This window comes from Oncorhynchus nerka, linkage group LG23 (assembly GCF_034236695.1).
Source record: "Oncorhynchus nerka isolate Pitt River linkage group LG23, Oner_Uvic_2.0, whole genome shotgun sequence".
Lineage (NCBI taxonomy): Eukaryota > Metazoa > Chordata > Actinopteri > Salmoniformes > Salmonidae > Oncorhynchus > Oncorhynchus nerka.
The window spans coordinates 4,158,669-4,170,874 of NC_088418.1; the positions used below are offsets into that span (position 1 = coordinate 4,158,669).

A 12,206-nucleotide genomic window follows, 5' to 3' on the forward strand; every position below is an offset into this window, starting at 1 on the left:
TACTATATAGGGAATAGGCTCTGGTCTACAGTAGTGTACTATATAGGGAATAGGGTTCTGGTCTACAGTAGTGTACTATATAGGGAATAGGGTTCTGGTACTATATAGGGAATAGGGCCCTGGTCTACAGTGTACTATATAGGGAATAGGGCCTGGTCAACAGTAGTGTACTATATAGGGAATAGGGCTCTGGTCTACAGTAGTGTACTATATAGGGAATAGGGCTCTGGTCTACAGTAGTGTACTATATAGGGAATAGGGCCCTGGTCTACAGTAGTGTACTATATAGGGAATAGGGCTCTGGTCTACAGTAGTGTACTATATAGGGAATAGGGCCCTGGTCTACAGTAGTGTACTATATAGGGAATAGGGCCCTGGTCTACAGTAGTGTACTATATAGGGAATAGGGCCCTGGTCTACAGTAGTGTACTATATAGGGAATAGGGTTCTGGTCTACAGTAGTGTACTATATAGGGAATAGGGCCCTGGTCAACAGTAGTGTACTATATAGGGAATAGGGCCCTGGTCTACAGTAGTGTACTATATAGGGAATAGGGCCCTGGTCTACAGTAGTGTACTATATAGGGAATAGGGCCCTGGTCTACAGTAGTGTACTATATAGGGAATAGGGCCCTGGTCTACAGTAGTGTACTATATAGGGAATAGGGCCCTGGTCTACAGTAGTGTACTATATAGGGAATAGGGCCCTGGTCTACAGTAGTGTACTATATAGGGAATAGGGCCCTCGTCTACAGTAGTGTACTATATAGGGAATAGGGCCCTGGTCAACAGTAGTGTACTATATAGGGAATAGGGCTCTGGTCTACAGTAGTGTACTATATAGGGAATAGGGCCCTGGTCTACAGTAGTGTACTATATAGGGAATAGGGCCCTGGTCAACAGTAGTGTACTATATAGGGAATAGGGCCCTCGTCTACAGTAGTGTACTATATAGGGAATAGGGTTCTGGTCTACAGTAGTGTACTATATAGGGAATAGGGCTCTGGTCAACAGTAGTGTACTATATAGGGAATAGGGCCCTGGTCTACAGTAGTGCACTATATAGAGAATAGGGCCCTGGTCAACAGTAGTGTACTATATAGGGAATAGGGCTCTGGTCAACAGTAGTGTACTATATAGGGAATAGGGCCCTGGTCAACAGTAGTGTACTATATAGGGAATAGGGCCCTGGTCTACAGTAGTGTACTATATAGGGAATAGGGCCCTGGTCTACAGTAGTGTACTATATAGGGAGTAGGGCCCTGGTCAACAGTAGTGTTCTATATAGAGAATAGGGCTCTGGTCAACAGTAGTGTTCTATATAGGGAATAGGGCCCTGGTCTACAGTAGTGTACTATATAGGGAATAGGGCTCTGGTCTACAGTAGTGTACTATATAGGGAATAGGGCTCTGGTCAACAGTAGTGTACTATATAGGGAATAGGCCCTGGTCAACAGTAGTGTACTATATAGGGAATAGGGCTCTGGTCTACAGTAGTGTACTATATAGGGAATAGGGCTCTGGTCTACAGTAGTGTTCTATATAGGGAATAGGGCTCTGGTCTACAGTAGTGTACTATATAGGGAATAGGGCTCTGGTCTACAGTAGTGTACTATATAGGGAATAGGGCTCTGGTCAACAGTAGTGTACTATATAGGGAATAGGGCCCTGGTCTACAGTAGTGTACTATATAGGGAATAGGGCCCTGGTCTACAGTAGGGTACTATATAGGGAATAGGGCTCTGGTCAACAGTAGTGTACTATATAGGGAATAGGGCCCTGGTCTACAGTAGTGTACTATATAGGGAATAGGGCCCTGGTCTACAGTAGTGTACTATATAGGGAATAGGGCCCTGGTCTAAAGTAGTGTACTATATAGGGAATAGGGCCCTGGTCAACAGTAGTGTACTATATAGGGAATAGGGCCCTGGTCTACAGTAGTGTACTATATAGGGAATAGGGTTCTGGTCTACAGTAGTGTACTATATAGGGAATAGGACCCTGGTCTACAGTAGTGTACTATATAGGGAATAGGGCCCTGGTCTACAGTAGTGTTCTATATAGGGAATAGGGCTCTGGTCAACAGTAGTGTTCTATATAGAGAATAGGGCTCTGGTCAACAGTAGTGTACTATATAGGGAATAGGGCTCTGGTCAACAGTAGTGTTCTATATAGGGAATAGGGCCCTGGTCTACAGTAGTGTACTATATAGGGAATAGGGCCCTGGTCTACAGTACTGTACTATATAGGGAATAGGGTTCTGGTCTACAGTAGTGTACTATATAGGGAATAGGGCCCTGGTCAACAGTAGTGTACTATATAGGGAATAGGGCCCTGGTCTACAGTAGTGTACTATATAGGGAATAGGGCCCTGGTCAACAGTAGTGTACTATATAGGGAATAGGGCTCTGGTCTACAGTAGTGTACTATATAGGGAATAGGGCTCTGGTCTACAGTAGTGTACTATATAGGGAATAGGGCCCTGGTCTACAGTAGTGCACTATATAGGGAATAGGGCCCTGGTCTACAGTAGTGTACTATATAGGGAATAGGGCCCTGGTCAACAGTAGTGTACTATATAGGGAATAGGGCCCTCGTCTACAGTAGTGTACTATATAGGGAGTAGGGCTCTGGTCTACAGTAGTGTACTATATAGGGAATAGGGCTCTGGTCTACAGTAGTGTTCTATATAGGGAATAGGGCTCTGGTCTACAGTAGTGTTCTATATAGGGAATAGGGCTCTGGTCTACAGTAGTGTTCTATATAGGGATAGGGTTCTGGTCTACAGTAGTGTACTATATAGGGAATAGGGCCCTGGTCTACAGTAGTGTTCTATATAGGGAATAGGGCTCTGGTCAACAGTAGTGTTCTATATAGAGAATAGGGCTCTGGTCAACAGTATATCTGATATCTGGCCTTGCTAACCTCACCCTGATTCAGCTGAATATCTGGCCTTGCTAACCTCACCTCGATTCAGCTGGATATCTGGCCTTGCTAACCTCACTCTGATTCTGCTGGATATCTGACCAAGACTTCCATTTTATTATATTCACTATCATATTGTGTGTGTTTTCACCCCAGAGCTGCGTGTTTCCTGAGCGTTGTACGGTGTGTGTGTGTGTGTGTGTGTGTGTGTATATGTGCATATATATAATGTGTGTGTGTATATGTATATAATGTGTGTGTGTGTGTTTTCTCCCCAGAGCTGCGTGTGTTTCCTGAGCGTTATGTGGTGTGTGTGAGCCGACTGGAGGATGCCTCAGCTAACCCGACCCCGGCCGTAACCGTGGTGAGTGGCTGTTTATACTCCACTACTTCCTCTTCCTACCAGTCGCTTGGCAACATCACCAGCACGGGGCTGTCTGTCTGTTATTATAGGGCTTCGGTGCCAAATACTGCTCCCACTTCCCACTGTATGTGCTGGAAGTTGTTTACTTAGATTAGCCCCTGGATGCGCTGCCAAATTGTGCGCCAGGGTCCCACTGTATGTGTCCCAAATGGCATCCTCTTCCCTATGGACCCTGGTCAAAGTAGGGCACTTTATAGGGAATAGGGTGCCATTTTGGATGCGGTCTGTATATGCCGGCTTTGTTTAAGTAGTGTGGCCCTTGGACCTGCCAGGGTTATTTCCAGGCCCCCTACTCACAGGGATGGGGACAAGATTGGGACAGAGTGGCTGAGGTTGTGGGTTCAAGGAGTTGTGGGGTGAGGGGTTCCAGAGTTTACAGGGGTCACGCACCACTGGATCTGGGGTCCAGGGAGAGACCGACATCTGTTTATGTGATCTTGTCACAATGACCATAGGGGTTGGCAAGACAGCACGAACAGACCTGGGACCAGACTAGTCTTATTGAACCCAATGACCATAGGGGTTGGCAAGACAGCACGAACAGACCTGGGACCAGACTAGTCTTATTGAACCCAATGACCATAGGGGTTGGCAAGACAGCAGAAACAGACCTGGGACCAGACTAGTCTTATTGAACCCAATGACCATAGGGGTTGGCAAGACAGCACGAACAGACCTGGGACCAGACTAGTCTTATTGAACCCAATGACCAGAGGGGTTGGCAAGACAGCAGAAACAGACCTGGGACCAGACTAGTCTTATTGAACCCAATGACCATAGGGGTTGGCAAGACAGCACGAACAGACCTGGGACCAGACTAGTCTTATTGAACCCAATGACCATAGGGGTTGGCAAGACAGCACGAACAGACCTGGGACCAGACTAGTCTTATTGAACCCAATGACCAGAGGGGTTGGCAAGACAGCAGAAACAGACCTGGGACCAGACTAGTCTTATTGAACCCAATGACCAGAGGGGTTGGCAAGACAGCAGAAACTGACCTGGGACCAGACCAGTCTTATTGAACCCAATGACCAGAGGGGTTGGCAAGACAGCAGAAACAGACCTGGGACCAGACCAGTCTTATTGAACCCAATGACCAGAGGGGTTGGCAAGACAGCACGAACAGACCTGGGACCAGACTAGTCTTATTGAACCCAATGACCAGAGGGGTTGGCAAGACAGCAGAAACAGACCTGGGACCAGACCAGTCTTATTGAACCCAATGACCAGAGGGGTTGGCAAGACAGCACGAACAGACCTGGGACCAGACTAGTCTTATTGAACCCAATGACCATAGGGGCTGGCAAGACAGCACGAACAGACCTGGGACCAGACTAGTCTTATTGAACCCAATGACCATAGGGGTTGGCAAGACAGCAGAAACAGACCTGGGACCAGACCAGTCTTATTGAACCCAATGACCAGAGGGGTTGGCAAGACAGCACGAACAACAGACCTGGGACCAGACTTACAAAGTGCATTACCTTATGACCTCCAGTGGAACAGTAGTCATGACCAGAGGGGTTGGCAAGACAGCAGGGATTACAGACCTGGGACCAGACTAGGTGGGGTTTCTTATTGAACCCAATGACCAGAGCGAACAGGACTTGGCAAGACAGCAGTGCCCTTGTTTGGGTGTAGGGGACAGACCTGGGACCAGACTAGTCTTATGGAAGCCAGTGAACCCTTGGGAATGAACACCAGACCTGGATGAGTTGAGGGGTTAATGGCACAGGCAGGGAGCCCAGACAGCAGTTGCAGTAATCCAGACAGACAAGTGCCTGGGGACCTGCGCCGCTTCCAGACTACTCTGCGGATGTTTAGAGCATTACAGGAAACCGCCAATGACCATCCAGGGGTTGGCAAGACAGCAGAAACAGACCTGGGACCAGACTAGGATCCACACGGATATGCCAGACATGCAGAGATGAGACCACCTGGTCATCAGAAGGGGGAAAGAGAAGATTAATTGTGTGTCGTCTGCATAGCAATGATAGGAGAGACCATGTGAGGTTATGACAGAGCCAAGTGAAGCAGGGAGAACAGAGCCTGGGGGACACCAGTGGTGAGAGCACGTGGTGTAGTTCTCGCCACGACCTGGCTAGGAGCGACCTGTCAGGTAGGGACCAAACCCGTGGGAGATGCCCAACTCGGAGAGGGTGGAGAGGAGGATCTGATGGTTCACAGGCCGATAGGTCTAGAAGGATAAAGCATCTCAGAGGAAAAGTGTGGATTCTGTAGCTACGTTCAAGAGTTTTGGAGAGAAAAGAAAGAAGGGATACTGGTCTGTAGTTGTTAGTACATCAGTGTAGGTTTTTTCAGAAGGGTGATGTGTAGGCTTACAGTCAGCGGTCAGGGATGAGTTGTGGCGAGGTGAGTAAGGGAGGAGGCAGTGGAGAAGAGAGGAGGGGATGTAGCGGGCTAGTACAGTCAGCACAGGGTAGGGCAGTGAGCAGGTTTGATGTGTAGGACCTTCTTTTCTAGTCACAGTCAGTGCTAGGGTTAGGCAGATGCTTGATGTGGTAGAAAGTGGCTTTAGCAGCTGAAAGGATGTCACAGTCAGTGCAGACCTGGGACCAGACTAGTCTTATTGAACCCAATGACCAGAGGGGTTGGCAAGACAGCACGGACAGACCTGGGACCAGACTAGTCTTATTGAACCCAATGACCAGAGGAGTTGGCAAGACAGCAGAAACAGACCTGGGACCAGACTAGTCTTATTGAACCCAATGACCATAGGGGTTGGCAAGACAGCAGAAACAGACCTGGGACCAGACTAGGATATTCACTGAGACTGAGACCGGGCTGAAAAGAGCTTGGCTACATTAAACCCTGGGAGCATTCTGTTTCAGGCCGTATTTATAAAGCATCTCAGAGGAAAAGTGTGGATGTATAGGCTAGTACAGTCAGTGCAGGGTGATGTATAGGCTAGTACAGTCAGTGCAGGGTGATGTGTAGGCTAGTACAGTCAGTTCAGGGTGATGTGTAGGCTAGTACAGTCAGTGCAGGGTGATGTGTAGGCTAGTACAGTCAGTGCAGGGTGATGTGTAGGCTAGTACAGTCAGTGTAGGTTGATGTGTAGGCTAGTACAGTCAGTGCAGGGTGATGTGTAGGCTAGTACAGTCAGTGCAGTGTGATGTGTAGGCTAGTACAGTCAGTGCAGGGTGATGTGTAGGCTAGTACAGTCAGTGCAGGGTGATGTGTAGGCTAGTACAGTCAGTGCAGGGTGATGTGTAGGCTAGTACAGTCAGTTCAGGGTGATGTGTAGGCTAGTACAGTCAGTTCAGGGTGATGTGTAGGCTAGTACAGTCAGTGCAGGGTGATGTGTAGGCTAGTACAGTCAGTGCAGGGTGATGTACAGTCAGTGCAGGGTGATCTATAGGCTAGTACAGTCATTGCAGGGTGATGTGTAGGCTAGTACAGTCAGTGCAGGGTGATGTGTAGGCTAGTACAGTCAGTGCAGGGTGATGTGTAGGCTAGTACAGTCAGTGCAGGGTGATGTGTAGGCTAGTACAGTCATTGCAGGGTGATCTATAGGCTAGTACAGTCATTGCAGGGTGATGTGTAGGCTAGTACAGTCATTGCAGGGTGATCTATAGGCTAGTACAGTCAGTGCAGGGTGATCTATAGGCTAGTACAGTCATTGCAGGGTGATGTACAGTCAATGCAGGGTGAATAATAGGCAGTACCTTCTAAGTAACGTGTAGTACCTTCTAAGTAACGTGTAGTACCTTCTAAGAATGTGTAGTGCCTTCTATGAATGTGTAGTGCCTTCTATGAATGTGTAGTGCCTTCTAAGATTGTGTAGTGCCTTCTAAGAATGTGTAGTACCTTCTAAGAATGTGTAGTGCCTTCTAAGAATGTGTAGTGCCTTCTAAGAACGTGTAGTGCCTTCTAAGAATGTGTAGTGCCTTCTAAGAACGTGTAGTGCCTTCTAAGAACGTGTAGTGCCTTCTAAGATTGTGTAGTGCCTTCTAAGATTGTGTAGTGCCTTCTAAGATTGTGTAGTGCCTTCTAAGAACGTGTAGTGCCTTCTAAGAACGTGTAGTGCCTTCTATGAACGTGTAGTGCCTTCTATGAACGTGTAGTGCCTTCTAAGATTGTGTAGTGCCTTCTAAGATTGTGTAGTGCCTTCTAAGATTGTGTAGTGCCTTCTAAGATTGTGTAGTGCCTTCTAAGAACTTGTAGTGCCTTCTACGAACGTGTAGTGCCTTCTACGAACCTGTAGTACCTTCTATGAACCTGTAGTACCTTCTAAGAATGTGTAGTGCCTTCTAAGAACGTGTAGTGCCTTCTAAGAATGTGTAGTGCCTTCTACGAACGTGTAGTGCCTTCTACGAACGTGTAGTACCTTCTAAGAACGTGTAGTGCCTTCTAAGAATGTGTAGTGCCTTCTAAGAACGTGTTGTGCCTTCTAAGAACGTGTAGTGCCTTCTAAGAACGTGTAGTGCCTTCTAAGAACGTGTAGTGCCTTCTAAGAACGTGTAGTGCCTTCTAAAAATGTGTAGTGCCTTCTAAGAATGTATAGTGCCTTCTAAGAATGTGTAGTGCCTTCTAAGAGGAACGTGTTGTACCTTCTAAGAATGTGTAGTGCCTTCTAAGAAGAATGTGTTGTACCTTCTAAGAATGTGTAGTGCCTTCTAAGAATGTGTAGGCCTAGGCTAGGCTCTGAATATGTATCTGACTATAGTTGGTAATGTGAGAGACTACCATTCCTTTCAACACATATATTTTCTCTCACACCAACACAAACTCAACACTTTGTTGTCTGGTCTGAGGGAGATTCCCATGGTAGTTTCCTAGTCAGAAGTCATGTGCCTTCATTGATTTGATTCACATTCAGAAGTTTGGGGAAAGCTGTAGTCAGTTTAGGAACAGCTATAGTCAGTTTAGGAACAGCTGCTGTAGTCAGTTTAGGAACAGCTGCTGTAGTCAGTTTAGGAACAGCTGCTGTAGTCAGTTTAGGAACAGCTGCTGTAGTCAGTTTAGGAACAGCCGTAGTCAGTGTAGGAACAGCTGCTGTAGTCAGTATAGGAACAGCTGTAGTCAGTTTAGGAACAGCTGCTGTAGTCAGTTTAGGAACAGCTGCTGTAGTCAGTTTAGGAACAGCCGTAGTCAGTGTAGGAACAGCTGCTGTAGTCAGTATAGGAACAGCTGTAGTCAGTGTAGGAACAGCCGTAGTCAGTGTAGGAACAGCTGCTGTAGTCAGTTTAGGAACTGCTGCTGTAGTCAGTATAGGAACAGCTGTAGTCAGTATAGGAACAGCCGTAGTCAGTGTAGGAACAGCTGCTGTAGTCAGTATAGGAACAGCTGTAGTCAGTGTAGGAACAGCCGTAGTCAGTGTAGGAACAGCTGCTGTAGTCAGTTTAGGAACAGCTGCTGTAGTCAGTTTAGGAACTGCTGCTGTAGTCAGTATAGGAACAGCCGTAGTCAGTGTAGGAACAGCTGCTGTAGTCAGTATAGGAACAGCTGTAGTCAGCATAGGAACAGCCGTAGTCAGTGTAGGAACAGCTGCTGTAGTCAGTATAGGAACAGCTGTAGTCAGTATAGGAACAGCTGCTGTAGTCAGTATAGGAACAGCTGTAGTCAGTATAGGAACAGCCGTAGTCAGTGTAGGAACAGCCGTAGTCAGCGTAGGAACAGCCGTAGTCAGCGTAGGAACAGCCGTAGTCAGTGTAGGAACAGCTGCTGTAGTCAGTGTAGGAACAGCTGCTGTAGTCAGTGTAGGAACAGCCGTAGTCAGTGTAGGAACAGCCGTAGTCAGTGTAGGAACAGCTGCTGTAGTCAGTGTAGGAACAGCTGCTGTAGTCAGTGTAGGAACAGCCGTAGTCAGTGTAGGAACAGCCGTAGTCGGTGTAGGAACAGCCGTAGTCGGTGTAGGAACAGCCGTAGTCGGTGTAGGAACAGCCGTAGTCAGTGTAGGAACAGCCGTAGTCAGTGTAGGAACAGCCGTAGTCAGTGTAGGAACAGCCGTAGTCAGTGTAGGAACTGATGCTGTAGTCAGTGTAGGAACAGCCGTAGTCAGTGTAGGAACAGCCGTAGTCAGTGTAGGAACAGCCGCTGTAGTCAGTGTAGGAACAGCCGCTGTAGTCAGTGTAGGAACAGCTGCTGTAGTCAGTGTAGGAACAGCTGCTGTAGTCAGTGTAGGAACAGCTGCTGTAGTCAGTGTAGGAACAGCCGTAGTCAGTGTAGGAACAGCTGCTGTAGTCAGTGTAGGAACAGCTGTAGTCAGTGGAGGAACAGCCGTAGTCAGTGTAGGAACAGCTGCTGTAGTCAGTGGAGGAACAGCCGTAGTCAGTGGAGGAACAGCCGTAGTCAGTGTAGGAACAGCCGTAGTCAGTGTAGGAACAGCCGTAGTCAGTGGAGGAACAGCCGTAGTCAGTGGAGGAACAGCCGTAGTCAGTGTAGGAACAGCTGCTGTAGTCAGTGTAGGAACAGCTGCTGTAGTCAGTGTAGGAACAGCCGTAGTCAGTGTAGAAACAGCCGTAGTCAGTGTAGGAACAGCCGTAGTCAGTGTAGGAACAGCCGTAGTCAGTGTAGGAACAGCCGTAGTCAGTGTAGGAACAGCCGTAGTCAGTGTAGGAACAGCCGTAGTCGACCGTAGCCCCACCGTTCAGAGCCCACGCTGTGTGACACACACACTCTCGCCCACGTCATATGACCTTTCTCTTTAGTTATTTTGTGTCCAGTCATGACAGACGTAGAGTCTTCCAGAAACTAGTTCTCATTTGAACCCGCTCTGCCCTCCCCAGAGAGGACTGTGGGAAATCAACGAGGAGCCTCATTCTCACCTTGGCGCAGACATCAGAGGACCATGGAGGATGTCTCTCTCTATGTCTACCTCCCAAATGGCACTCTATTCCCTACATAGCGCACTACTTTAGACCGGTTCCCTATGGTGATACAGTGCACTACAAAATGGAATAAAGTGCCATTTGGACTCTGTGTTCCATCTGTCTACCCCATGATCGGGGTGTCTCTCCCTCTGTTATTCTATCACGGCTTTTGCTATTGTTTCTCTTTACTCACAGTCTCCCAGTCTCTCCCACTACTCTGTGAGTCTCCCAGTCTCTCCCCTACTCTGTGAGTCTCCCAGTCTCTCCCACTACTCTGTGAGTCTCCCAGTCTCTCCCACTACTCTGTGAGTCTCCCAGTCTCTCCCACTACTCTGTGAGTCTCCCAGTCTCTCCCCCTACTCTGAGTCTCCCAGTCTCTCCCCCTACTCTGTGAGTCTCCCAGTCTCTCCCACTACTCTGTGAGTCTCCCAGTCTCTCCCACTACTCTGTGAGTCTCCCAGTCTCTCCCCCCTGTGAGTCTCCCAGTCTCCCACTACTCTGTGAGTCTCCCAGTCTCTCCCACTACTCTGTGAGTCTCCCAGTCTCCCACTACTCTGTGAGTCTCCCAGTCTCCACTACTCTGTGAGTCTCCCAGTCTCTCCCACTACTCTGTGAGTCTCCCAGTCTCTCCCACTACTCTGTGAGTCTCCCAGTCTCTCCCACTACTCTGTGAGTCTCCCAGTCTCTCCCACTACTCTGTGAGTCTCCCAGTCTCTCCCACTACTCTGTGAGTCTCCCAGTCTGTGAGTCTCCCAGTCTCTCCCCTACTCTGTGAGTCTCCCAGTCTCTCCCACTACTCTGTGAGTCTCCCAGTCTCTCCCACTACTCTGTGAGTCTCCCAGTCTCTCCCACTACTCTGTGAGTCTCCCAGTCTCTCCCACTACTCTGTGAGTCTCCCAGTCAACACTCTTGTAATATTTTCAGTTGACGTCAGTGAAGAGTTCAGATTGTTTAAGGCCCCAACCTTTTCCAGCTGAAAGAGAGGGAGAGGGAGACGGAGGGAGACGGAGGGAGAGGGAGACGGAGGGAGACGGAGGGAGAGGGAGACGGAGGGAGAGGGAGACGGAGGGAGACGGAGGGAGAGGGAGACGGAGGGAGAGGGAGACGGAGGGAGACAGGGAGGGAGAGGGAGACAGGGAGGGAGACAGGGAGGGAGAGGGAGACAGGGAGGAGAGGGAGACAGGGAGGGAGGGAGACAGGGAGGGAGACAGGGAGGGGAGGGAGACAGGGAGAGGGAGAGGGAGACTGGGAGACAGGGAGGGAGACAGGGAGGGAGACGGAGACAGGGAGGGAGACAGGGAGGGAGACAGGGAGGGAGACAGGGAGGGAGGGAGACAGGGAGGGGAGGGAGACAGGGAGGAGACAGGGAGGGAGACAGGGAGGGAGACAGGGGAGGGGAGACAGGGGGGAGAGGGAGACAGGGAGGGAGAGGGAGACAGGGAGGGAGAGGGAGACAGGGAGGGAGAGGGAGACAGGGAGGGAGAGGGAGACGGAGAGGGAGACGGAGAGGGAGAGGGAGACGGAGAGGGAGACGGAGAGGGAGACGGAGAGGGAGACGGAGAGGGAGACGGAGAGGGAGACGGAGAGGGAGAGGGAGACAGAGAGGGAGAGGGAGACAGAGAGGGAGAGGGAGACAGAGAGGGAGAGGGAGACAGAGAGGAGACAGAGAGGGAGACAGGGAGGGAGAGGGAGACAGGGAGGGAGAGGGAGACAGGGAGAGGGAGACAGGGAGGGAGGGAGACAGGGAGGGAGAGGGAGACTGGGAGGGAGAGGGAGACAGGGAGGGAGAGGGAGACAGGGAGGGAGACAGGGAGGGAGACGGAGACAGGGAGGGAGACAGGGAGGGAGACGGAGACAGGGAGGGAGACAGGGAGGGAGACAGGGAGGGAGACAGGGAGGGAGGGAGACGGACGGACGGAGGGAGGGAGGGAGACGGAGACAGGGAGGGAGAGATGGAACGTGAGCGAGGGGGGAAGGGAGGGAGGAAGAAGGAGAGAGAGGGGGAGGGAGACAGAGAG

General features: G+C 49.7%; 1 protein-coding gene across 1 annotated transcript in view; it reads left to right on the forward strand.

Moving 5' to 3' along the window:
* Positions 1-12,206, forward strand: part of LOC115125485 (uncharacterized) — a gene marked incomplete at its 5' end in the record, with an annotated part of 97,064 nt that overhangs the window by 51,298 nt on the left and 33,560 nt on the right. The window contains one exon of the mRNA XM_065008445.1: positions 3,204-3,289. Within this exon, the coding sequence (XP_064864517.1) occupies positions 3,204-3,289 (86 nt within the window). The remainder of the gene's footprint in view (positions 1-3,203; positions 3,290-12,206) is intronic.